The sequence below is a fragment of the Gallus gallus genome, chromosome 20 (assembly GCF_016699485.2).
Source record: "Gallus gallus isolate bGalGal1 chromosome 20, bGalGal1.mat.broiler.GRCg7b, whole genome shotgun sequence".
Taxonomy (NCBI): domain Eukaryota; kingdom Metazoa; phylum Chordata; class Aves; order Galliformes; family Phasianidae; genus Gallus; species Gallus gallus.
The window spans coordinates 10072245-10097361 of NC_052551.1; the positions used below are offsets into that span (position 1 = coordinate 10072245).

At 53.6% G+C, this 25117-nt stretch overlaps 1 protein-coding gene across 3 annotated transcripts; it reads left to right on the forward strand.

Annotated features, from left to right (window-relative positions):
* The first annotated feature begins 2521 nt into the window (after positions 1-2521).
* Positions 2522-25117, forward strand: HELZ2 (helicase with zinc finger 2). Of its 3 annotated transcripts, none has more exons than XM_004947281.5 (20): positions 2522-2607; positions 6148-7219; positions 7296-7479; positions 7894-8001; positions 8366-8889; positions 9199-9831; positions 10802-11585; positions 11745-11820; positions 13124-16637; positions 17420-17505; positions 17893-18024; positions 18251-18418; positions 18540-18681; positions 19083-19199; positions 19642-19834; positions 20554-20688; positions 20934-21152; positions 21417-21573; positions 21911-22078; positions 22570-25117. In XM_004947281.5, the coding sequence occupies exons 2-20, from the start codon at positions 6228-6230 to the stop codon at positions 22692-22694; spliced, it is 8457 nt and encodes a 2818-aa protein (XP_004947338.2). In that variant the 5' UTR covers positions 2522-2607; positions 6148-6227; the 3' UTR covers positions 22695-25117. The 3 variants fall into 3 exon arrangements, with proteins under 3 accessions (XP_004947338.2, XP_417438.3, XP_015152086.2); XM_417438.7 differs by lacking the exon at positions 2522-2607 and adding an exon at positions 3066-3180; XM_015296600.4 differs by lacking the exon at positions 2522-2607 and adding an exon at positions 3066-3175.

A 25117-nucleotide genomic window follows, 5' to 3' on the forward strand; every position in this document is an offset into this window, starting at 1 on the left:
GTGGAGGTGTCTCTATTCTGCAGAAGCAGCCCATGCAGCAGAGCCCCTTCATGGGAGCTGTGTCCCTCAGCAGCCCTACGGGGTTTCCACACTGCTGCTCTGTGCAGTAATGCTTGGGATGTGGCACGGTGCCTATGACAGGGATGGGTTTGGGACTCCACGTGTGGAAAAATGAGTGAGTGGTATATGACAATATATAGAATATATACACAAATAATGACACAAGGCTCGCTGGCCTCAGGCTGAAGGCACCAAGGATGCACCCATTAGAATGCAAACAATGCACCCGAGGTAAAGGTCCCATGGCGCCGCGTTTGGTTTCTCTTCTGGTTCTGCAGCCCCGTGTGCAGCAGTGGTAAACCACCACTCGTGGGTGTGTGCCTTGGGGAAAGGCTTTTGCCCTTTGCTCGGTGGCACCGGGCTGAAGGCTGTGCTGCAGCCCTCCCTGCCCTCACCTTCTGCAGCCCCGTGGTTCCGTGTGGGTGGGGAGCACCTGAGCACGGCTGCTTTTTGTTTTCCCCTTCCAGCTCTCGCAGCGCAGCACGCGGAGCTCAGCCTGCATCCGCCCCACTGCTGCCGTGGTCTGCGGGTGCTGCAGGTGCAGAGATGCTCCAACCCCATACGGACCCCCATAGGCAATAAGTGCCGAGCGCTGAGCGCAGGGCTCCAGGCTGCCGGGGACTGCTGGTGAGCTCCACCCCCCTCCGCCCCCCCCTCCCTTCCTCCGGCAGGAGGAATGGAAACCGAAACCGGGCACTTACGGCTGGGTTTGTCTGCCTGAAATGAGCGAACGCCGGGTTTCGGCACACCCCCACCGATGGTGCCGTGACGGTGGTGCAGCTTCCCCTCCTCACGCAGCTCCTCCTGCACGTTCGGTAACAGCCGCGCTGCTGCTCGGCCACTCTCCTTCTGCTCCTCACCTCCCTGCGCTGTGAGCACGACCTGCAGTTTGCTCTGTGGAAAGCCGATGTCCCCCCCCGCTCTGACCCCCAGAGCTGCAGCGTTATGGGAAATATCCCACCTGTAAAATAAGAGTGAGCCCTCAGTGCTCTGTGTGAGCCCATCGCTGCCTGCGTCGTGCAGGGGAGGGTTTGTTTGGCTTTTGTGGTCGTGGTGCTTTACTGCTGAGCGATAACGCCCGGCCCAGCACCGCCTGGAGGGGGATCTGTGCCCACGGGCAGCACTGCTGCTCAGCATCACAGCATCTGTGCCTGCTCTGTGCTCAGATGATGCCTTCCTCGGCCTTCCAGTTGCATTTTCATGGGGAAAAAGGATTGGTTCCCACCCCAGGGTGACCCCGCACTGCCCCACAGCAACAGTGCTCCCAGTGAGGAAGAAGCCACCAGGCTCTGTCTCAGCCTGGGGTGATGGCAGTCATGTCCTGGGCCGCCCGCCCTTTGCTGACAAAGCACAGCACAGAGCGTGGCCCCGCGGCTGCGGCCCCACTGCCATCACGCCATGGGGCTGGCAGGGAGTGGGGTTTCAGTGCGTAGACCAGAGCTGTCCACACGGCCGACGGGCCATGACCCACTGCTTGGGTTGGGTCAGGTCCAGCTCTGTGCTGTGAGGCTGGGAGGTGGCGAGCATCATACCCTGCCTGCTCATCCTTGTTGACAAACAACAGGAACTGCCCCTCCTTCCCCATCTGCTCACTGCTGCCTGTGAGCTGCCTGCAGGCTCCTCTGCACTTCCTGCTGCTGCTTGTCCTGCAGATGGGCTTTCTTTCCGCTCACCCACGATGGTTTGCATCTCTGCAGCGGGACTCATAACCCCACTGCCAGCACTGAGCCTCTCCCTGCTGTCCCTGGGCCCTTTCCCAGCTGCTCACATCTGGAGGAGCCTTAGTGCTGCCCAATCTCTTTCCAGAACGTGCTGGATGTTGGCATAGAAATAACTTTATGAGGTGGGAAAGCTGAGGCTGCAGAGCTCTGAGTGCAGTGCCCATCCCAGTGCTGTCCCCTTGTCCGGGTGGTGACACAATGCACAGCTGCAGCCCTGCAGCTCAATGGGGGCTGCCACACTGTGGGGAACCCTCCTGGGAAATGCCATTGGCTTTCCCATGGGTTTGTGTGTATCTGGGCTGTTGTCAGGCTGCACTGCCAGCAGGGTAGGCTACCTGTGCGTCTCACTCTAATGGAGTGCTGCTGCTTGGGGTGGAGGCTTGTGGGGTCTGCGAGTGAGTTGAGAAGGGGTAAAGCAAACAGGGGAGGGATAAAACTGGGACAGGTGGGGGAGGGGCACAGCTGGAGGCCGAGGAGACCCCAAACTGCTGCTGAGTCCTGGAGGTGATGCCTGCATGGTGCCATGCCTGCTCCTGACTCCCTGTGCGCTCACTTCTGGGGGTGGATTGATATAGATGTATTTTTTTTCCGGTTCGAGCTTGAACTTTGCGTAGCTGGCTGCACCTCTTCAGGCAGGGAAAGGAATGGAAAACGAAACTGATGATAAACAGAAAGGAAACGGAGTAAACCCTGCCCCTCCCGGAAGCCTTTTTAAAGCCCCGATCGCCGGGTCCGTTCGTACCCTGTACCGGGCTGCAGCGCTGAGCTCCCCACGACACTTCTCCATTCGTTTCGGTCTCTGACGGAGGCGGCGGACAGCGGAGAGGTGAGCAGCGGGGAGCGGCCCCGACGGTGCGGGGACGGGGAGAGGGGCCGTGAGGGGGGACCGCGTACCCCGACCCTCGGGAGAGAGAACGGGACGGGGAACTCCAGCAGGGAATGGGGGGAGAGGCGCCGTCCCGCTCGGTGCCCGGGGCGGGCAGCGCCCGTCGAACCCACCGCTCCCGCGCATCACTCCCAGGTGTGTCCCTCCCGGTGTCGGTCCGCCTCTCCTCGGTGCCGCTCCCGCCCGGTACCGCGCAGTTACCCCCCCGGTGCGTCACTCCCCGGTGCCGCCCGGTCTCCGCGCATCCCCCCCTCCCCCCCGGCTCCCCGCGCTCCCCGCGCTCCCCGCGCTCCGGTGCCGCTGCAGCTGCCGGTGTCGGCTCCCCCCGGTACCGGCGGGAGGAGCGGGGCGGGGCGGGGCCGCCGTGATGCAATTTCCGCGAAATCCGGCCCCGGTTTGAATGCGGGGAGGCCCCAGTAAAGAAACCACCGGCGGCGGCAAAGGGCCATTCCCGGGAGTAACTGCGGCGAGAGCGGTGCGGCTCCGGGGACGCCGGGTGTGATGCGGGGTGAGGTGAGGTGCGCGGGGAGCTGCGGCGCGTCGGGACTCGGGGGGGAGAGCGGGTTTACCGGGTGCTGCAGGGCACGGGGCTCCCTGGAACGCGGCACGGCCCAGGGCACGGTGCGGGCGCTGTTCGGCCCCGGGTGGCCGTGGGGGGCTGTGGGGTCCTGCGAGGCACCGGGCGGTCCGGGGTGATGCACGGTGCGCGGCTCAGCCAGCGCTTTTGGCTCGCAGCATCGATCGCTGGGATCGGGGGGGCGGGTGGTATGAGGCTGAAGAGGACCGCTGTCGGGGTGCAAAGTCCTGGGCTGTGCATTGTGGAGCTCCCGGCCGGCGGGGCGCTGGGTGCCACCTCAGACGAGCAGCCCCCCGCCCCGCTCCTCTCCCCGCTGCCCTTCTGGGCTTTGGAGGCACGGTCTGAACTTTTCCAACTCGGAGAAGTCAAAAGCGAAGAGCTGCGGCTGCCATCATGCACCAGAGCCGTGCGCGACGCGGGGTTTGCGCTCCCCGTCGGCACTTGGAAGCCCGGGGGTGGGAGAGCCGTGCTGGCACCCCGAGCCCTCCGCTGTCACACAGCAGGGACCGAAATCGGGGTGCGGGAGCGGATCCCCAGCGTGCCTCATTGCTGCGGGGAGGAGCAGCCCCGGCGCTCTGCCCCACGCCGCTTGGCTCGCAGCAGCGGGGCGCGTTGCCTAATCTCCCGTCAATAATTAACGAAGGCAAGGACTGACAAAAAGCCGCCCTCCTCCCCCAGCTGCTCTCCAGCGTGGCAGGGCGGGGAGGGTAGAGGGGTGCGCGGCCACGTCGGGGCGTTCCTCTGCTCGCCATTGCTGGGGAAATGCGGTTGTCCCACTGGGGACGGCCCCCACGGAGGACGATGCTGTGGCAGCGAGACTCAGCCCTGCCCCACGGCTGTGTCCTCCTGAGATGGGGAAGTGCTGCCAGCGAGGTGCTGCCTTGGCTCGGTTTGGTTTCAGACTCGGTGCACATAACCGCGTTGGTGGGGGTATTAAGGCCAGTTGGGACTGAGGAGGATGCTCGTGCTGGTGGTGCTGGGTGTGCAGCAGTGATGCAATACACCCAGTGATGTGAGCAGCTCGTTGCTCCCATCAGTGGGATGAGTGGCTTTAACTCCAGCCCGTGCTTTTGGAGGCTCGTATGAGGAGGGGCTGTTTGGACAACACACCAAATCCGACCTGCAGGTTGCAGGGATATGTCTGTGCCTCTTGACCAGCTGCCGCTGTCCCTGGGCCACGTGGATTTTGTCCTGTTGACATCAAAGCCTTATCACTGTGAGGAGGGCTGCTCTATGGGACAGCCTCCCTCAGCTCCCTCATGCTCTGCATCTCTCTGCCACTGTTTGGATTTCAAAAGCTCCTGCAGCTTTTTTTCCCCACTCTGTTCTGAAAGAGAAAAAAAAAAAAACCTGGAGTTTGGCTTTAATGCTGGTGGCGCACAGAGACCTTAATAGGGACATGCACTTCCCTTTCCTCTTCCCTCCTACTCACAGACCCGAACAGCGAGCGTGCTGAAAACCAAATGCTTTCTTAAACTAATAAACAATGGCAAAATTGACCCTTTAAAGCCAGGATATTCCCCCACGGCTTTTTCAAGCTAAGACATCCCGCCCTTGGCACGGATTCCAGTGCTGCCCCTGACCCCAAAGGCTCCCACTTGCAGGAGCTGAAGCTCTCCGACTTTGCCTGGGAGTTTGGCACTGTTGCGGGGCCATGGAGAGCCGTGGGGATGGGGCAGCTCTGGCTCCATGTTCCCCTCGGGGATGCTCTTAACAGTTGAGCTAGAGGCACGACCAGCAGCTTGGTGGGGTTTGGGGACTGGGTACATGCAGGGCACGGCACGAGGGTGATGCTGTATGAGCGAATCCAGCGTGGTCCCTGCAGCCTGTGTAGGTTTGGACCATTTGTGCAGCCCCGTGTCCTGCTGCCATCACTGCCCGCCGCCTCAGCGCCCCACAGGTGGGCAAAGGGTTCACGATGAAAAGCATTCGTGCTGAAGCAGCACGAAGTTGGACTCCCTGCTTTGCAGTTTGTAGGACCACGGCCGTTAACTGCCGTTCTTCCCGTCTGGCTGAGAGCTGCACCTTCGGGGCTGCGGGTTGGGAGCCCAGGGCTGATGCTGAGCACGGGACCGGTGGCTCTGCTTGGCGGCACGTCCTGCCCCAGTCTGCCCGAGCATCGCGTCCCGGCCGGCTCTGAACCCTAAAAGCCCCACGGCATCCTTTCTGGGGATGCTCCCTGCCCCTGGTTGCCCAGGAAACGGCTCGCGGATGCTCCCGCCTGTGGCACGGAGCACTGAGTCACCGTCCCCACATCTGAAGCCGCAATGTCTGCAGCCGGATGTTTACTGGCCGAGCGTGCCCGGCTCCTGCCCTCGGCTGCTGCGGCCGGGGAGGAAGGAGGGCGGTTGCCGTGTGAAAGAATCCTAATTAATCTCGCAAGCCACGGGGAGGAGGGCTGGGGGCTCGGGCTGGGGTTGCTCGGCGTGGTGGTGCCCCAGCATGACCCGGGGAGGGGAACAGAGCAGGAAGAAGAAAGGGAAAAGTGTTGGGAGTGTGCAGAGCCGGGGGAGGCGCTGGAAGCGGGAAGAGGAAGTGGGATTGTCGGGCTCTGCTGCAGGAGGAGGTCGGTAGCCACAGTGGCCCCTACTCACGCCGTGCCGCGCTGCCGGCTGTTCCTCGGTGTGCGCTGAAGGTCCTCGGCCTGCGATGTGCCGTGGGCTGTGCTCAGCCTCCCCAGCGCCCGGAGGGTTGGCAGCTTGCTACCTGCATCGTCTGGTTCTCAGAGACCCACGGCCACTCGGTGCTTTGGGAGCAGACCCCAAGTGCTCGGGTGCTGTGCGTGAGTGTGGCTCTGGCTGAGTTTTGCTGCTCAGCCTGGAAGTATGACTGCAGTGTCCCCGCACAGCAAAGAGCCCAACTTAGCTTCCTGCTAAGTCACTTGTTGCTTGTTTCTTTGCCAGGCTTTGTGGGTTCGCACCAATGGCCGGTGGGTGTGTAGCCAGCTAGCACCACCTCGTAGAAACTTCCCCGCACCGCCACCATGCCGAATGCCAAAGCCCCCCCGGTGCTGCTGGACAGCCTGCAGCGCCAGGTGGAGCTGCTGCTGGTCTGCTCCAAGTGCAGCATGAGGGAGGATGAGATCACCTACCACCCGCGCCCAGTGGAGCACAAGTGCATGTATGAGATCCTGCTGGCCCGTTGCCGCAGCCGACACGGTGTTGCTTGGAGGAAGGTGTTCCGGCGGCCAGGCTTCCCGAACCCGGCGCGCTACGCCGTCTGCAGGTATTACAGACTGGGCTTGGGCTGCAGCAAGCATGGCAACCAGTGCACCTTTGCCTGGAGCCCGGAGGAGGCCCTTGTGTGGAACTTCGAGAGGGAGCACCGGCTGGAGCGGCGTTGGCTGAAGGCGGCGGTGCTGCTGGCGCAGCTGGGGGGCAGCTCCAGCGCTGAGCCCCTCAGTGCCTGCAGTGAGATCCTGAGTGAGTTCGGGGGGCAGTTCCAGGAGATCTGCAGGCTTTGCTTCTTCGGATGCCCTCAGCGCATCTCGGTGGGCGGCCACGGGCAGCTGTGTGAGTCGCACCGCGTCTGGGACCCGCTGCTGGTGCATGTGGTGGCTGACAGCCGCTGCAAGAAGCAGTACACGGCCATCCGGCCCTGCCCCGAGTTCATGACCAGCTTCAGCTACTGCCGCTTCGTCTCCAAGGGGCAGCCGTGCCGGCACGGTGAGAAGCGCTGCCAGTACGCGCACAGCGACGTGGAGATGGCCGTCTGGGAGGCTGAGAAGGAGCACGGCCTGGCACGCTCCAACCTGCTGCCAGCACCAGGGCCGTGCGTGGAGAATGGCAAGCCCTCAGCACCCGCCCCCGTGCACTTCTACTGCCGGCTGTGCCTGGTGACCTTCAGTTCGCAGGAGAGCTTTGAGAACCACTGCTCCTCCGTGGAGCATGTACAGATGCTGTCGGTTGACACCTCCGTGCAGTGGATGCACCGAGCTCCACCACTTGGGCTCAGTACCTTCAAGCTGTGCAGCAGGTAAGGGGCTGGGCAGCAGGGCGGGCAGCGTGGGTTCCAGGTGCGGGTGGCAGCTGGGATGGCTCTCTCCCGACAGAGCGGAGGTGTGCGAGATGGGGGACAGCTGCACCAAGGCTCACTCCAACGAGGAGCTGCAGGAGTGGATCCAGAGGGTGAATGTTGCTGCCAAGAAGAAGAAGCGGGCCATAAAGGAAGGGTTGGTGTCCTACCAGGACCGGCTCATTGCTGAATATCAGACGTGCTCCAACGAGGTGCTGATTGTAAGTCATGGGCAGTAGGGTGGGAGCAGTAGCCCCGTACATCTCCTGTGGTGTGAGAAGCATCTGGTGTGGGAAGGGAGCCTGTGGTCTGCAATGGCCTCATTGCCAGAGTTCAGCTTGGGAAGGGAGTTCGTGCTTCCCAATGGCCTCATGACCGTAGTTGAGTGAGATGCAGGAAGAGAGACATCATCCCTACATCTTCACCCCATCCAGACAGCAGCCAGGCACTAACACCTGCTCTGGATGCCTGAACGTGCTGCTCTACCCTGAGGCCTTTTGTTTCCCAAGGCTGGGAATGATGAGCAGGAGCACGTATGGATGGTCCTGCTTGGGGGATGGATAGAAAAGGGGTGGAAACGTTGCCACGGTGTGGTGGTTTTCCCTCATCCTTCTCTTCTCGTGCCTCTCCCACAGATATCTGAGTATGTCGAGGGCATTACGGTGGTGTGCCAGGAGCCCCTGGATGTGCACTCGGAGGACAGGCAGCTGAAGTACCGGTGGAAGTTCAAGGTTTACTCCCAGGTAAGCCCAGCTCTGTGTGATGGGTTTTTGGGAGATCTGAATGAGAATGTGTTGGTAGTGCTCTCAGCACCTCTGTGTTATGTCAAAAACAAGAAGATCCAGCCACGCTCCTGCGTGGGGTCTTGTGGGTGTTCGGAGCAAGAGGATGGGCCTAACTGTCCTCTTCCAACTGAAGAGGTCTCCAGTTTATGGCAGACCATTTTAACTGCTGTAAAACTGAAACGTGAGGTTCCTAAAAGCTAAAAGGAATTTTCAGTGGGGTTGCATGTGGTGAACGTCACGAACGCTAGGCGTTGGTTCCTGCAGCAGCTCTCGTGGGGAATGGCTGCTGGAGGACTTCACGGCCTCCTATCTCCCCTGGCAGAAGCCCCTGCAGCACGTGGCGCTGCTGAAGCGAGAACCCGGAGCCAACTTCTACCTGTCGGGAAATGGACTGGCGAAGGGCCTGCAGTACCTCCGGGGCGAGCACGTGGCCATGCTGCCATCCGACCCACCCGCGGCGCAGGTGGAGGTCTCCTTGGAGTGCTGCACGCTGGGCGTCTTCGAGCAGTGGGTGGTGTTTGATTTTGGCAGCCGCCCCGTCCTCATGAAGAAACTGAAGGTGAGGGTGGGCCGGCGGGAGGCCGCCCAGCACGTCCCTGCTGGCAAGAGGAGTGACCGCAACATCAACTTTGTGCGGTGGAATCGAGGCAATCGCATCATCGTTCCCAGCGTGGTGAGGACCAGTGAAGACATGGATCTGTTGGCCAAGTACAAGCCTGTTGCTCTCTCCCTGGACTCCCAGCGTGAGAGCAGCGCAAACGCTGTCATCACCCGCCTCAACTACCGCGAGAGGATGCACAGCTTCCTCTTCCGCGAGGAAGAAGCCGAGCAGGCTCTGATTGCCAAGTAAGTGCCAGATGTGGATCCAAAGGGGTTCCTCCCATTGAACCCATTGCTGTCCCTGCCCCTGGGGCCGTGCTGGTGGTGAAGTTGCCATCTCTTCCGGGTTGGGTCTGTAAGACCTTCCCAGACAGATGGAAAGCTGCCAAGAGGTAGCTTGCTGGGGGGTGATAGGAGGGGAAGGGGCTGTCCCATCCCATAGCTGTGGATTAGCTAGAAGCAGGTGGCAATCTCCGCTCTGCAGTGTGGAGGGCGGTTGCTGATGAGCTGATTGGCCAGTTCTCTGCTGTTAATTTGGTTGTTTCTTTCTTCCAGACTCAACCTGCGGGTCCTTATCTCACTGACCCACATGATGCAAAACCTCTCCATGGGGATGAAGTTCGCCCAGGCTGGCGAGCTGTTTGCTGAAGTGCCTACCCCTTATAACCTCTCACCGGACACAGACGAGGGATATCTACTGAACAGATCCGTGCCCACAGCTTTCCTGGCACTTGACCCCCCTGTAGACAATCGAGTTTATGAGGTTAGTGTGGAGAATAAAGCCACCACGGAGAAGACAATCTGGCTACAGATACCAAAGAGATGTTGCTCAGAGCTGAACTTGAAGCCAAAAACCTCCCACAATGTGGAGATCCAGTTTCAAATCGACCAGCTGCTGTTCCGGCAGTGGCACCAGGCTGTTGACCGCCTGTTGGATGAGAGACTGGTCCTACCTGATGTTGCCAGTTGTTCTATCCCCTTCTGCCTCCAAGAGCCACAGATAGGGAACAGCAAACAGAAGTTGGCCATCTCCTTCATCGCTGGCCAGGCAACCAGCAGGCGGCAGGTCCCACCTCTTCTCATCTACGGGCCATTTGGCACAGGCAAGACGTTCACGTTGGCCATGGCCACCCTGGAGGTCATCAGGCAGCCCAACACGCGTGTGCTGATCTGCACTCACACCAACAGGTTAGCAGAGGGTGAGGGAAGAGGCATCTGGAGTTGTGGCTGGGTTCCTGCTCTGGGTATTGATCGTCCAGTGTGATGAGAGGGAGCCAGAGTCTGTGAGAGGGAGCTGAGCTGGCCTTTTTCCAGTTTGCTTTTCAATTACTTGTTTAAATAAAAATGAATTATTTATTGAATATGTCTTAAACTGCCTTGGCACTCCTGCTAGGAGGAAGCCTGGCATGGATGGAAGTGTTTGCAGAAGAGGTAGCATATTCCTGCTTTTTTATACAATGGGGATGGTGAGACCATATTTCTTTCTAGCCTTTAGTGTGTACTGGAAGAAATGGAAGGGAGTCTGCAAATGCTCTGTGCACATGTCAATGTTTTGACTTTTCCAGGAAGATTATAGAGAAAGGGAAACGCAGATCCGATCGCTGTTGAGTCTGCCTTGAGAGAATCCAAGATTGTTAAAATTAGAGCAGTTATGTTAAGATGGGTGTCTCCATCCCATCGTGCAGGCGGTTACTGCCTTGGTTTTTAATGTATAATGAACAGGTGACTCCTAATCTTAGCCTGTTTCAGGCTGATTGCACTGAAGCTTCTGTTGGCATCATCTGCCTGGGCTAGGAGTGCTGGGAGGTCAGCACAGTAGAGGTGTTGGGCCACATCTGTAGGATTTGGACCTAGAGAAGCAGGGCCGCTTACTGGGCGTGTTGCTTTTCAAATGATTTTTCCATGTGAGCACTGGGTGATGCCCAAGTCTCAAGTATCAGCTCGTATTTTAAACCATGCTCTGACAATATGGTTGGACTTAGTGGCTTCTTTGCACATGTGTGAATATTTCTTGAGAAGAATGCCTTGTCAGCCAAAGCTGGGGGAGATTTGGGCTGCTTTGTGGTGAGTGATCAAAGAAGACAATGGTCTTCATGGTCAGAACATTGGGAACACCAGATACAATCCCTTGATAATTTCCCCTTTTGTTCTTCTCCAGTGCTGCTGACATCTACATCCGGGAGTACTTCCACAAGTACGTGACCAATGGGCATCCCTGGGCTGTTCCCTTGAGGATTATAGCCACTGATCGCCCCATCAACCTGACTGACCCCACCACCCAGATGTACTGCTGCCTCACTAAAGACCAGCGCTCCTTCCGCCACCCCACGCGGGAGGAGATTGACAAGCACCCAATCATTATTACCACCTCCATGCTATCCAAGCACCTGAAGGTTGCCCCGGGGTATTTCACCCACATCATGATTGATGAGGCTGCTCAGATGCTGGAATGTGAAGCTTTGATTCCGCTCTCCTATGCCACTTTTGAGACCCGGATTGTCCTCGCTGGGGACCACATGCAGATAACCCCAAAGCTGTTCTGTGTTGCGGATGGGCAGTCTGCATATCACACCCTGTTAAACAGACTCTTTCAGTTTTACCAGAAAGAGAAGCACGAAGTGGCCATGAAGAGCAGGATCATCTTCAATGAGAATTATCGTTCCACTGCAGGCATCATTGAGTTTGTCTCCAAGCACTTCTACATTGGCAAAGGCAATGCTATCCATGCCAGTGGGAACATTCCACCCCACCCTGAGATCTACCCGCTCATGTTCTGCCATGTTCCTGGTGTGGCCGAAAGGGATATGTCCATGATTTCTTGGCACAATGCTTCTGAGATAACACAAGTGGTTGAGAAAGTGGAGGAGATATATCAGAGGTGGCCACACGAGTGGGGTGCTCAAGATCAGAAGAGGATCTGTGTGGTCTCCCATGGGGTTCAGGTATGTATGAGAATGTTTTCCCTTGCTGGAGGGGAATGTATTCACCACTGACTGACTGCTGTCCTGTAACCTTACCAACAGATGAGGGACTTTGTAGCTTAGAGGTTGGCATTCCTGTGCTGAAAATGTGTTCAGCTGTGCCTCTTTCTTCCTTACCAGGTTTCTGCGATAAGACAGGAGCTGAGGAAGAAGCAGCTACCAGAGGTGGTGGTAGAAAACTATGAAAACTTGCCAGGTTTGTGTACTGTGCAACAGCTAATAATGTCTGGTTGCATTTCTAGGTCTCCTGCTTGCTAGGGAGGACTTTCCCAGTCAGGTTTGTGGACAGGAGAGTCTATTGCAGCTGCAGTCACTGTGTAATGGGCGAGGAGTAGGGGCACTGGGTGGTTAGCAGAGCATCTTAATGTTGTCCTTGTTGAAATGCTTGAGGGAGAGCTGATGAAGCAAATGGCTCATTATGGGCATTCACCCATGGCTGGATGGCAGGGTGCTCTGCCTTTCCTTGCTATGTCTGCCATACAGCATTTTTGCACATTTCTTGTGCTGGATACCCAGGTTAGCTAATGCTCATCTGGTGAGTGCCCATCTGTACACTTCCCTGCAAATACCCCAGCTGCTCTCATGGCAAAATGCCTCTTGGGCTGAGTGATGTGGGGCTGCCAGCAGAGTCCCACTGCCCTTCCCCACAGCTCCCCACTGCTGCAACCCACATAGTACTGATGAGGAGGGAGCACCTAGAAATCGTCTGGCTGATTTCCATTCCCGTCTGGTTGGTAACTCCTTGATTTCATTCTTGCCTTAGTCAGTAAGATTTCACACTGAATTAAATCTGCACCCAGCCACCAACTCCTTTCAAACTTACAGATGTTGCTGGGCAGGAGGGTGGGAACCCTGTAAGTGTAATCCCAGAGCCGTCAGCATGTATGAATCATGTGAAGCCCTCAGGTACTCCCAGGGATGCCAATGGAAGGGAACTGAAACCAGCATGCCCTCTGGGTGCCAATCACAGCAAAACTGTAGAACAGTTTCTGAAGGAGTCGTCTGTTGTTCGTGATGATGAGAGAGGGGTAGGGCTGGTTCAGTTCTCTAGGTGACTCTTTGTGTCTCATCTATGTTTTTATTATTACTGTTTTTTATTGTACAGCCAGGACTGCGCGTGGTGAGAATAACTGACCCCTGGGGTGTGTTCCTGATCTTCACACCCTTTCTTTACCATCTCTTAGCTTGGAAATCACAGGGTGCCTCCTGCTGTTTGCTACTTGCTGTGCTGGCAGCACTGTCCTTGAGGGTAGAGGGACACTCGTGAAAGGGGCACTGCACTGACCTTGCCACTGCTTCAGTGCCCAGCCTTTCCCCTGCCTTCACAGTGCATGGGTGGTGGTGACTTAGCATCATAGACTGGCTTGAGCTGGAAGGAACCTCAAAGATCACCTCGTTCCAACCCCTCACTTGGTGGCATCCATCCCAGATCACGGACGTTGCAATCCCAGAGAGCTTTCCTATGCTGAGTGATTTCTCCCTTGTCTCCTTCGGTGCAGGCCGTGAGTTCCGGGTCATCATCATCAGCACAGTCCACACCAGTGAGAGCCTGCGCGTCTCGGCCTCCCACAACCATGAGTTCTTCAACGAGGCCAGAGTGCTCAACACCATCATGACGAGGGCTCAGTCACAGGTCATTGTGGTGGGGGATGCGGTGGCCTTGTGCTCCCATGGTCAGTGCAGCAAGGTGTGGAAGCGCTTCATCCAGGAGTGCATTGAGAAGGGGAGCATCTCTCCAGCAAACCTGACCATGGCCCAGATCAAACAGGCAGCGTGCGACAAGGAGAGCTGGTGCAGGAGGAGCCCAGAGGGCAATGATGAGGACAGTGACACAGATTCCTGGAGCTCTGAGACTGAAAGCATGAATCCCGACGATCCCATCCTCCAGGAGCTCTTAGATGAGAGCAAGAACGTGCTGGTAACAGTGTCTGAAGAAGGGCTGCTCAATGTGAAGTCTGACACTTCAAACCAATGGGAAGACAGGCAGGAATACGTCAGCTTCTCATCTCAGATGATGCAGAAATATCTGCACATGCACCCCCAAATGTACAAGAGGTGCGAGCTGGTCAAAGAAGGGTTTGACAAGGCTTCAGCCTTCCCCCTTGACGACTCTCCCGCCGTTACCATTCAGATCAAAGGCAGAGTGCACTGCGGGACAGCCTTCACCGGCGATGAAGTGCTTGTGGAAATCCTGCAGAACGGCACAGCTGACAGCAGCAGCCTGCGGCCCCAGGGGAAGGTGGTGGGCATCCTGAAGCGTGCCGAGAGAGAGCGCAACTTCATCTGCACAATGGACGAGTTTGATCCCCGGGTGATGATACCCATTGATCCCACTGTCACCAAAATATTTGTCCCGGGGCTGAAAGAGAAACCTAATGTCATCCCCATCCGCAAGCTTGTCAATGGGAAGTACAAAGTGGTCAGCTGCAAGAAGATCAACCAGGACACGAGGAGATGCCAGATCTTCTCTGTCCAGATCATCGCCTGGCGGGAGGGTTTCTACTACCCTTTGGGGATAGTAACTGAGATTTTGCATGTGGCTTTGACTTCAGAAGAAGGCTTAAGGATTCTCAACTTAGAGTATGGCTTGGAGAGGAAACACCCAGCTGTCGTTACCAAGGAGTTAGCCAAATACAGCACCTCCAGTAAACCAAACCCCAGCAAGGAAAACCTGAGGGACTGTCGGAGTTACCTGACTTTCACTGTCGATCCTCAAGGTGCGAGGGATCTGGACGATGCTGTCAGTGTCAGGGACCTTGGACATCAATATGAGATTGGGATCCACATTGCAGATGTGGCCAGCATCGTCCCCAAGGGCAGTGCTGTGGACGTGGAAGCAAAGAAGCGAGGTGTCAGCTACTATGCTCCTGAGCAGGAGCCGGTGCACATGCTCCCACCCCGTGTTAGCAATGACATCTGCAGCCTCCTGCCACAAAAGGACCGTCGTGTGATCTCCCTTTTTGTAATTGTAGAAAAAAAGACTGACAAGGTGACTGATGGAAACTTCACCCTCTCTGTGATTTGCTCAGACTGGCAGCTGTCCTACGAAGAGGCAGAGCTCTGCATTCAGGACCACTACCGGGGAGGTGCAGATGCGCTTCGTTTTGATACCCTGGAGGACTGCCTCGCTGTGGCTTATCATTTCTCCAGGATGCACAGGAAGTCTCGGTTGAAGGAGGACTGCTTCTATGACCAGCTGGATGAGGGAAGCTCCCCAGGCAACAGGAGGTCCCACCAGATGATAGAGGAGCTCATGATCATGTTCAATAGCTTTGTGGCTGCGTTCCTCACCAAGAAGGAAGTCACCAAAAATGTCACTCCTGTCCGGTGTCAGGGTGAGCCAAACCCTCAGCAGCTTTTACTCATGAAAAACAAGTATAGCCATATCATTCCTCTGTCCCTCCACCTCTCACACTGCCTGGGAGATGAGCCTTCTAACCAACAACCCCCCCAAAAAGTAGAGTTCTGCCTCCTAGGCCCCATCTGGGAGCACCTGCAGTCCGCCGCACATCTCTCTGACCTCCATAAGATTCTAGACCTTGTTGTTACTGATGACATCCACCCAAAACTAGCTCCTGTGGCCCTGGAGTTCAGGAAGCTGCTTGGCCGCTCCTATTTCTGTCGCTCCAACTCCACTGCCCAGTCCAAAGTGGGCCATTACTCCCTGAAGGTTGACTCGTACACCTGGGCTTCCTCTCCCATCCGCCGATACATGGACATTGTGGTCCAGCGGCACCTCCATTCTGTGCTCCGCAAGAAGCCCATCACCTGTTCTTCAGATGACATTGACTTCCTTTGTCATGACTTCAACAAGAAGAACTCCAAGGCAACGATGTACGAGAAGAGAGCCCGCTGCATGCAGATGGCCACCCAGCTGAAGGGCCAGGTCATGCAGAAGATCGCCTTCGTAGTAGATATCGAAGGAACAGACAGGTACTTTAAAGCTCTGTTCCCACTGAATAGAGAGAGCCTTCCTGATCCCCATGTAATCAACTACAGGGCTCTTCAGCTGATAGAGCAGCCCACGTTCCTGCAGAACCAGAGCAGTGTTAGGCTGACATGGAAGAGGAGGATGTATTCAGTGAAGACAATGAAGGAGCACAGCCTGACGCCCCGCCATCTCCACGACCACAGCGTCACCCTCTATCAGTCCAAGACGTGGCAAGATGTGCTCATGGCCATCAGACAGGAGAAATTTGACATCGTGCCCTCTCTCCTTCAGAAGAGCAAGGAGCTCTACAGGCGGCGTGTGGGCTGGGTGAGGAAGAGTGATTGCTCACACTATGTGGAAATCATGGTGGAGCTGAGCGCTGGTGACACACTGCAGTTCCAGCTCACCACTGATGTCTTCCGGGGCTTCCTGGTGCCCTTTGTGCAGCTGTGGTGTGTCACGCCAGGTTTCGATGTCTGCCTACAGCACACGGAAAAGCCGATTGACTGCTTCTCTGCATACGCCACACTGCCATCCAAAGACAAGTACAAGCATGCTGGGGAGTACAGCAAGGTGTGGACGCCAATGAGCGCCATGGAGTCTGCGTCGTGTGCAGTGGCTGAAAATGACTCCATCATCCTCCACGATGTCAAAATATCCTGGGCAAATCAAAGGACAAGCAAAGGGCAGCTGCAAGGAACTTTCCGCCTTAAAAAAAGCTTTCTGGAGGAGTGTGCCATTGAGGTGGACTTCAACCACTGCTACTTGTGCATTCGCCTGGGTGGGCTGAAGCTCAGGAGTCTTCAAAGTGACGAGGAGTGCCTTAGCCACAGCCTCCAGAAGCTGACCCTGGGTCACAAGGAAAGATCCGAAAACAAACTTGTGGTGGATCCGGATACATATACCTGGGTGGCTCACGGGCTCACTGAGGAGTTTGGTGATGATCACAAGTCAGACAGGAGTAGTAAGCAGACGCTGAATTTTTACATCAACTACATGTCTATGGAGAATGTCCCTGCGGAAATCTCGCAGGCCTCCGCCAGGTTCACCGTGGAGCTCATCCCAAAGATGCTGCCAGATGTGTAAGTGTGCTTACACTCGTGCTCCGGTTAGCCCAGCGGGGCAGAGTACCTTTTCCCATGGGTCTCCTCTGCCAAACCCAAACAGCCTTTGCTTTGCCTGAAAATGTCATTGCGCAGCCCCAACTGAGCTCTTGGGCCATTAATGTTTGGACGAGGTGTTGGCTTTTCTCAGATCTGTTCTCTGGATGCCTTGTGTTCTCCCAGCTGGCAGTGAGGATGAGGCTGGGGATACAAAGGAAGGTGCCATGCTGAGGTTTCCCTGCACATCTGTTTCTTCTGTTCCTGAATTGCTGCAGTGTGTAATAAAAGGCACAGTGAAGCACTGAGGCAGGGTTTGCTCCCTGATGTTCCAGTTGTTCTCCTTTGTTGCTGTGAAGCATTGTCTGCTCATACTGAAGCAGAGTTGATGAATCGTTTTCCCTTCTTTGCCTGCTAATTGCATCCATGACTGCTGTAGCTGTTGGGGGTAGAATTTACTTCCCTTCGTGTCTTAAATTTTAGGAAAAATTGGAAGCTAGGCCAAGAAAATAGAGTGGGACCATAACAGAATGAAGTGGGGACAGAAGCTGTGCTCCTTCCTCTCCACATATTTGCAGGCTTATCTGTTCAGACAGGCACGAATTGCCCAATAAGACTTATATGCAAATCGTTTTAAGTTCTTTCTGGAAGGATTTGACACAACTCCAAATCAAGAAGAGAGCAAACAAGACAAGTGTACAAAGCTGTACTGTTGTTTTCACTATTTTATGCTACACTTCAATAATGCTTATTTCTCCTCACAGGCGGAAAGAAAATGCAATTTGGAAGCTCCAGAATGCCTCCGATCTCGCTAAAAGCATTGCCCTTGGCCATGAACCTCCATCAAAAGGTAGAGAAGACATTCTCCATCCTCATACTGCAGTCCGTGCTGGCCAGGCAGGTGCCCTGGAGCTTCTCTGGGCCTTTGCCATGGGGGTTCTGCTCTCAGGCCAGGAGGTTTCCCTGTAAAGGGTTGGGGCAGCTGCTAGCCCAACAGAGTGCAGGTGGCAGAGGTGCAGGCTCCTGCTGGAGCAGGTGCAGGTCGGGTTTTATCCCTAGGACATGCAGAGAAGTCTCCTGGGTAGACCCTTTTGGCATGGGATGGGAATTACATTTGGACGCTCTTGTAATTGGACTGCAATTGTTTGGAACCTGACACATCCTCCTGTTGAACTGCATGCGTGCTGTCTTCAGTAACCTTCTTTAAACTGGTTTTCATGTCTCTTTGCTCTAACAGTCACCAAGTCCAAAATCCTGCAGCAAAAATCCTTTGATCTCCCTGGCAGCCAAAGGAAGCTCAACCCAAGTCAGAACAAGGCTGTGCTAAATGCCTTAACAAAACCCTTCACGCTCATCCAAGGCCCACCAGGTAAGGCAGAGGATAGCCCTTGACTACTTGCTCCTTAAAGGCAGGTGAGAACTTGTCTGTTGCTTTCCCTGGGACAGATGAAGGTAATGCAGGTTGGCATCACCTCAGGCTGTTCAGGGCAGTCCCCTTGGTTCTGGGGTTTTATTTGTGGCTGATCATTTGGACAGTGATCTAGAGCAAGAGTATTGTGGTTAAAGCATTCTCAGTAGCATTCTTGCTTTTCTAGGTACAGGCAAAACTGTTGTTGGAACTCACATTGTCTACTGGTTCCATAAGCTGAATGAGGAGGCCACCGCGAAGGAGCAACTGCCGTGCCCTGATGAGGATGAGCCCCAAGGGAAAAAGTGCATCTTGTATTGTGGCCCATCCAACAAGTCTGTTGATGTTGTTGCTGGTAATTACATGTTCTGTGCCCCTGCAGTATCTAGTACTGGTGGGAGGGAGATGAACAGGTGTCTGGGAGACAGGAGAGGCTGAGCTAGTGCCATCTGAGCAGCCTTTTTCTCCTCCTCCAGAGATACTGATGAAGATGAAGAGCCTGAAACCACTGAGAGTTTATGGGGAGGCCATAGAGACGCTGGAGTACCCATACCCAGGGAGCAGCCGGCACCTCTCCCGCAAAGCCTTGCGGGATGCAAAGCCAAACCATGAGCTCAGGTAGGACCCGTGCAGCTGAACAACGCAGAGCAGCTGTGGTTTCCAGTGCAGAACAGCACTATTAACCTGCTTTTTTTTTTTTTTTTTCTTTCTTTTCAACTGAAGGCTTATATCTAACCCATGATCTAGTCAGAAAACTCAGGTGGTTGAAAATACAATAGATTTTCTCCTTTTTTCAACTCTGAAAGTCTCTGACTTCATTCCTGCTTGCAACCATCAAAGGGTGGTTGCTGTATTTAGTCCCCAAGGGCAAAGTGAGAGTTAGCTCTGTAAAAATGTACAAATCTGGTTGTGACTTCTTCAGCTAACGTGATTTCTCCACATAGGCAGGTGTGGCATGCTTCACTGTAGAAGCTCGGGTCTCCACGGGGAAAATATTTATATATTGTCTCTTTATTCAGCACGATAATTCTGCACCATCGGATCCGACAGCCATCCAACCCCAAATGTCAGCAGATCTGTCAATTTGACCGTCGAGTGAGGGCAGGAGAGGAGATAACAGAAGAAGAAATAAAGCAGTGAGTAGAAGGAGACCCTGGTGAGAGATATCTGAAAGTCAGCAGGTTTGTCCTGGCTCATGCAAACCAAGGGACCAGGTGAAAACATTAAAAAGGACTAATTAGCTCTGTGTTTAGAATGATGGTAAGCAATTAGCTGAGGGTTAGTGCTACAGTTAGTGGCTCAGCATCTCGTCTGCTCAATGCTATTGTTCTTCTGGTCCCAAGGTCTCAAGTATGTGTGTGCATCCCCCATCCTGACTCTCTGCCCTGTTGAGTTCAGAACAAATGCATTTCCTGCTGTGTGTGCCTCAAGCCCTTTTCTGGCAACACCAGCTTGTTCTGGGGTGGTTAACAGAGCCATAATCATTTAGGGAAGTACAGCTTCTGCCTGGTTCCTGCATGAGGAACCTGGGGATGTTTCCGTTGCGCGTAACCTGGTGTCTTCTGCATCAATCACCAGGCACAAACGTACCTTGATGGAAGCTCGTGCGTATGAACTGGCGTGCCACGACGTCATCTTGTGTACGTGCTCCTCTGCATCTGCTGGCTCCCTGGAGAAGCTCAATGTCAAGCAGATACTCATCGATGAGTGCGCCATGTCCACAGAACCCGAGACCCTCATCCCTTTGGTCAGCCATAAACATGCTGAGAAGGTCAGTCCTTTCCAGAGAGCTGTCCTAAAGACAGCTTGCATCTCTGCTTGGTTGGCTCAGCTCCCTTTTTTCAGTGAATCACTTTAGGGATCACCTCAACCATTATGGGGTCAAACCAACCATGATGGAGTGATTCCATAATGGGGTTCATGGACTTTTATAGCATGAACCCAACCATGATGGATCAGCCCAATAGTAATGGTGATCTGTGGCAGGGTAAAAGTCAATGGTGGGATTCTCTGATCTTTGATAGGATCAACCCAGCCATGATGGTGTCCGTGATTGGGTTCACTGGTCTTTTATGGAGTTGACCCAACAAAGATGGAGTCCACAATAGAGGGATTTGATCTTGCATTTGGCTTTCAGCAGGGAAAACAAGTTGTGTGGATGTGGTTTTGGTGACTTTTTGCAAGGCAAGCATCACTGCCACCAAAATATGTCCTGAACCACATACAAGTCATCAACATGGCAGGAAGCAGAGGGCAGATCTCCACAGACTTTCTGTGTGTTGTTTTTCTCCTGTCAGATGGGAATAAGGCTCTGCATTATCTGGGTCATTGTTTTTATATAATACACAGCATGGCCCTTGTTTGAGGTTGCTGTAACTGTAACATAAATAAATGGCAACAAATATCTGAATATGAATGGTCTTTCAAAGAGCCGATGACCTTCACCATTGCCACTGCCCTCATAGCTGAAGCATCCACCATTTGTTCCAGGTTGTTTTGCTTGGGGATCACAAACAGCTGAAGCCTGTGGTCAACAATGACTTCTGCAAGAGCCTTGGCATGGAGACATCTCTTTTTGAGCGCTACCAGAAGCAGGCATGGATGCTGGACACGCAGTACCGCATGGTGAGGCTTTCCTCAAGCTGCAGGAGAAAATGTTATCAGCAGGGTTTGGCTGAAGCCATCGGAAAACAGATATTCTCCATTTCCCTTGCCAGAGCAACGAATAATGCACTTGCCCAGTAAAAGCACAGTGGCATGGCAGGTGGAACCTGCTCCAAAAATGCTGCCAGTTAGGAACGTTTTTTTTTTTTTTCCCCTAATGTTATTGTATAGTTTTATTTATTTATTTATTTATTTATTTATTCCAGCACAAAAACATCTGTGAGTTCCCATCCCAGGAGTTCTATGAACATCGCCTGAAAACCTGTCCCCAGCTTCTTCGCATACCCAGCGTCCTATACCACAAGAATAACCGCTGCTGCCCCATCATCTTCGGGCACGTGGAGGGGAAGGAGCAGAGCCTCGTGATTTCCACCGAGGAAGGAAATGAGAACTCCAAAGCTAACCCAGAAGAAGTGGAGCAGGCGGTGAGCAGGGCCCTAGGGTTGTGAATGGGAGGATGCCGCGTTGGGAGGGATTGTGGATGGTGAGCTGTGAGATTGGATGGGAATCAGTGGGGTGGGTGCAGGTCCTGCTCGTGTCTGCAGCGTGCCGTGCTGCTCCTGGCCAGAGTCAGAGGTAGGGAAGTGAGACCGAGAGGTGAGCAGAACAGTTGGGCACCATTGCTGCCCTGGGGACGTGCTGGAGGTCTGCTGGAGGTTCCCAGGTGAGCAGAATCATGGTCTCTGCAGGTGAGGACTGCGAAGCAGCTGACACTAGATGGCACCATCCGGCCGCAGAGCATCGCCATCCTCAGCCCTTACAACGCCCAGGTGTCCGAGATCAACAAGCGCCTGCTGAAAGAAGGCATCCGCGGGGTCACCGTCTGCACCATCATGAAGAGCCAAGGTGGGGCTGCAGGGAAGGAGAAGGCACTGCTCCTCTCTCCTGAGGGCTGGAGCAACTTCTCACCGAGACAAATCCTTCTGGGTGTCTTGTGATGATGATAAATTACAGTGCCCAAGTGGGATGAGGCTGATGGGAGCAGGAGGCTCAATGGAGAGGACATCTGAAGGGGTTATTAAAGATCTACTATTGGAAGAGCTCTGCAGAGATCAATGAGCAGGAGTTGGGTGGCTTTCAGAGCTGGAGAGACCCACTTGGTGCTTGCAGGTTGTGGGTCTTGAGTAGCGTGGAGTGGCCAGACACTTCCACCTAAAATACGGGGTTCATTTGTGCTTTCTAGGAAGTGAATGGAGATATGTGATCCTGTCAACCGTACGCTCCTGCTCTCGACACGAGATCGACAAGAAGCCCACCAAGAGCTGGCAGAAGAAACACCTGGGTTTTGTCACTGACCCAAACCAGGTCAATGTCGCCATCACCCGTGCTCAGGAAGGACTCTGCATTATAGGTGGGTGAGCTGGGAGTGTGCACAGCCTGCAGGGGAGCAGCGTGATTTGCAGAAAAGGATGGAGGTCCACATTAGTAAAAAGTGGTTGTCTTGCTTTATTCTTCCGCCCTTTGGACTCTCTGTGATTTTGAAACTGGGCTATATGGGCAACATGAGCAAAGCAGAGATTGTGTGTGGCTCACATGCAGCATGTATAGTTAGTTTCTCTCTGCTTTGGACCACGTTGTTTCCATCACTTCCATCCTAGTCCTCCCTTCTAACAGAATTTACTACTTAGTTTCCCAGTAATTGTGCAGATGTAGGCTGTGATGTGTAAGGAAACTGCTGGCAAATGTGGCAGAACCAGAAAGGGTGCTGTGGTTTCACAGAGCTCTGGCAGACAGGAATATCCCCAGGGTTATCCAGCACTGCTAGCAATGTTAAGCAGAAGTGTCTGTGGTGGTACTGCATGAGCCTCTTTTGACCACTGCCTCCCTTCCCTGTGCCAACAGGGAACCGATACCTCCTGGAGTGCAACCCTTTGTGGAGGAGACTGCTCCAGCACTACATAGATCATAACTGCTATACGTTAGGCCAAGAGATTCGCGTCAGGAGGACTTCACCCTTCCGCCGATGAAGATGAGTTATGCCTTGATGAGCTCGTCCCTCTTCATCCAAACTGTGCTACGCGTGCCTTGGGAAGGACGCAATCTTTCCATTACTGGGACAGGAACCACCACACGAGTCAAATGCACTGGGAAAGTCGGGATCTCTCCCTGCATGTTGACAGCTCATTCTCAAGATGTGCTTTGGTGACTTGTTTTTTGTATCGCCGCAACCTTGTATAGGAACTTTCACCTCTAGCAAACCAAAAAGCATTGGAAGGGGGTGGATGGGCAAGTGTGACTTTATTGATGATTATTTTTTTTAACTAGAAGATGCTCAGTGCAGCCACCGTCCTACCTGTTAGTGCAGCTGTGCTTAGGGGACCAAACACATATTCCATTTGTCGGAGGTGGAATGACTGCATGTGGCAGATCCACACGGCAAGCTGTGATTTGCCCTATGGGACCAAATCTTTTGAGTAGCACCATTCATTTTAAAATCAAGGCCAGGGGATTTTTAAGGCTTCTTATTTCTCAAAGCAGGAAAATAATCTCTTGTTGGTTTGTTTTCCTCCTCAAGAGAAGGAAGAAAGCAAAAAGAGAACCACGTTCCATGCTGTCTAGCCAAAGTGCTGTTCTCCGAGCTTGTAAATATCACTGAGCCAAGGCTAAGTTGGTTTTGTAAATAGCTTTTACTCTTTGTACAAGGGAGGCCATCCTCACCAGTATACATTTATGGAAGCTGAGGACTGCTCCTGTGAGGAAATGTTGGAGTTTGTAAAGATATTTTAAACTGTTCTGAGTTCTATTTGAAATCTCCTCCTATAAATCCCCCCCCCCCTCCCCAGCCCTTACTCCTTAATTTTTTTAAAGCTGCTTCTAATTTATTAATGTTTAAATCTGTGAATGTGTTTCACAGCCTATGGCCTGAGGTTTTTAAGAGCGGTGATGGAAACTCGGTGAGCTCATCACATAACATGTATGTCTGTAATGTATGTTTTTATTTAAAGCAGCCAAACTGCTGTGTGCTGGAAGCTGTGATTTGCTGGGGAAGGTTGCTTTGCACAGGAACCCACGGCTGAGAGGGATGCGCTGTGGTGAAGTGGTGCTCTCTACTGAATTGTGGAGCTGCTTTTAGAAGTTTTGAAGGAGAATTTCTTCATTTCATTTCAGTTCTGAATGTATGAAGTGCCTGCTTCAGCTCTCCCTGAGGCCACGTGGCTGACTCTGGATGTTCAGATAGGATGGGGCCAAGATGCAGTCACAGCATTTTTGCACTACCTACATAGATGTGCATTGTGCTGGGACACAAGTCATCCCTGGCATAAAAGAACTTCACAACACTATGGCAGAGATGAATTTTGTCCTGTGATTGCAGCTGAAAATGTAGCGTGGCTCTTCCCAGCGTGAAGGAATGTGCAATAAGAAAGCATTGCGTCTGGCAAAGCCCTTTAATGCTGTGTTACCGTGTTCTGACTCCATTAGACTTGAGAACTTATGGAGCAGTTTTTGTCCCTCCCTTGTTTTAAGCTACCCTCCTGCACTTCTGCATTTGATGGGTTTGATCTGTACATCCATATTCTTGTAAAAACTGAGAGATGGTTGCAGTTCTCCATGGGACAACAGCCTCTGGGAAGTACTGCTGGTTGTAAAGGTGGTAAAAACTGATGTCCTTTGTTCCTCCTCAAAGCCATTCCACCCTGGATCTTAACAGTTCCACGCCAGCCCGCTTTTGCAAATATTATTGCAATTCCAAAACGAGCTTGTATAGGAATAATTTTGTATAGAAATAATCTTGTGGGTGACTGAAATGCAGTCATCTATCTCAGTGATGACTGTGGGTTGGAGAACTGCAACAGGTGCAGCACTACCAGCCATCCCAGGCTGCTGGGTGCTTGTGCTGCGATCAGGTATCTCTGGAGTGGGTTGTGTAGCTGCCATAGTCAGGGCTAGCAGAAAGTGCAATTAACCAAACTTCTTATAGACTGTTAGTGCCAGCTGAATATCATGTTCTCGTCCTCGTGCTCATGAATAGAGAGAATCATAGAAATTAATACAGAAAACAAGCTCAAAATGGCCAGGTTTCATTTGCATAGAGTTTTTAACTTACTTTTGAAAGCCCGCTGGGCTGTGTTTGAGGGCTTGGGCTGAGCTGTGTAGGACAGTTAATTTACTGCAATAAATCGTTGTTTCTTTTTTTAATAGAAATGAAATGTTAAGTGTCATAAAGCGTAAGTTAAGGAACCTTAAAGGTGGCAGGTTTTTATTTTTTTGTATGTCTGTGACTTGAAGCAGACCTCAAATGACTCTTTGGATACAGATATTTTTACCTGCTTCTAACGTTTGTAAAAATGAACCTCGACATTCCTCTTTATATATATATATACATATATATTTAAGCCATAATTGTAAAAGTGATCTGAACTTATTTAAGTAATAAATTTTATTACTAAAA

What these genes read in the sequence shown, in the direction of transcription:
- HELZ2 (XM_004947281.5), top strand. Translation starts at nt 6,228, where the DNA reads ATGCCGAATGCCAAAGCCCCCCCGGTGCTGCTGGACAGCCTGCAGCGC. An exon ending in GCTCATCCAAGGCCCACCAG is followed by an intron (nt 18,025 to 18,250) that starts GTAAGGCAGAGG and finishes TTGCTTTTCTAG; the next exon opens with GTACAGGCAAAACTGTTGTT. An exon ending in GCCATAAACATGCTGAGAAG is followed by an intron (nt 19,835 to 20,553) that starts GTCAGTCCTTTC and finishes CATTTGTTCCAG; the next exon opens with GTTGTTTTGCTTGGGGATCA.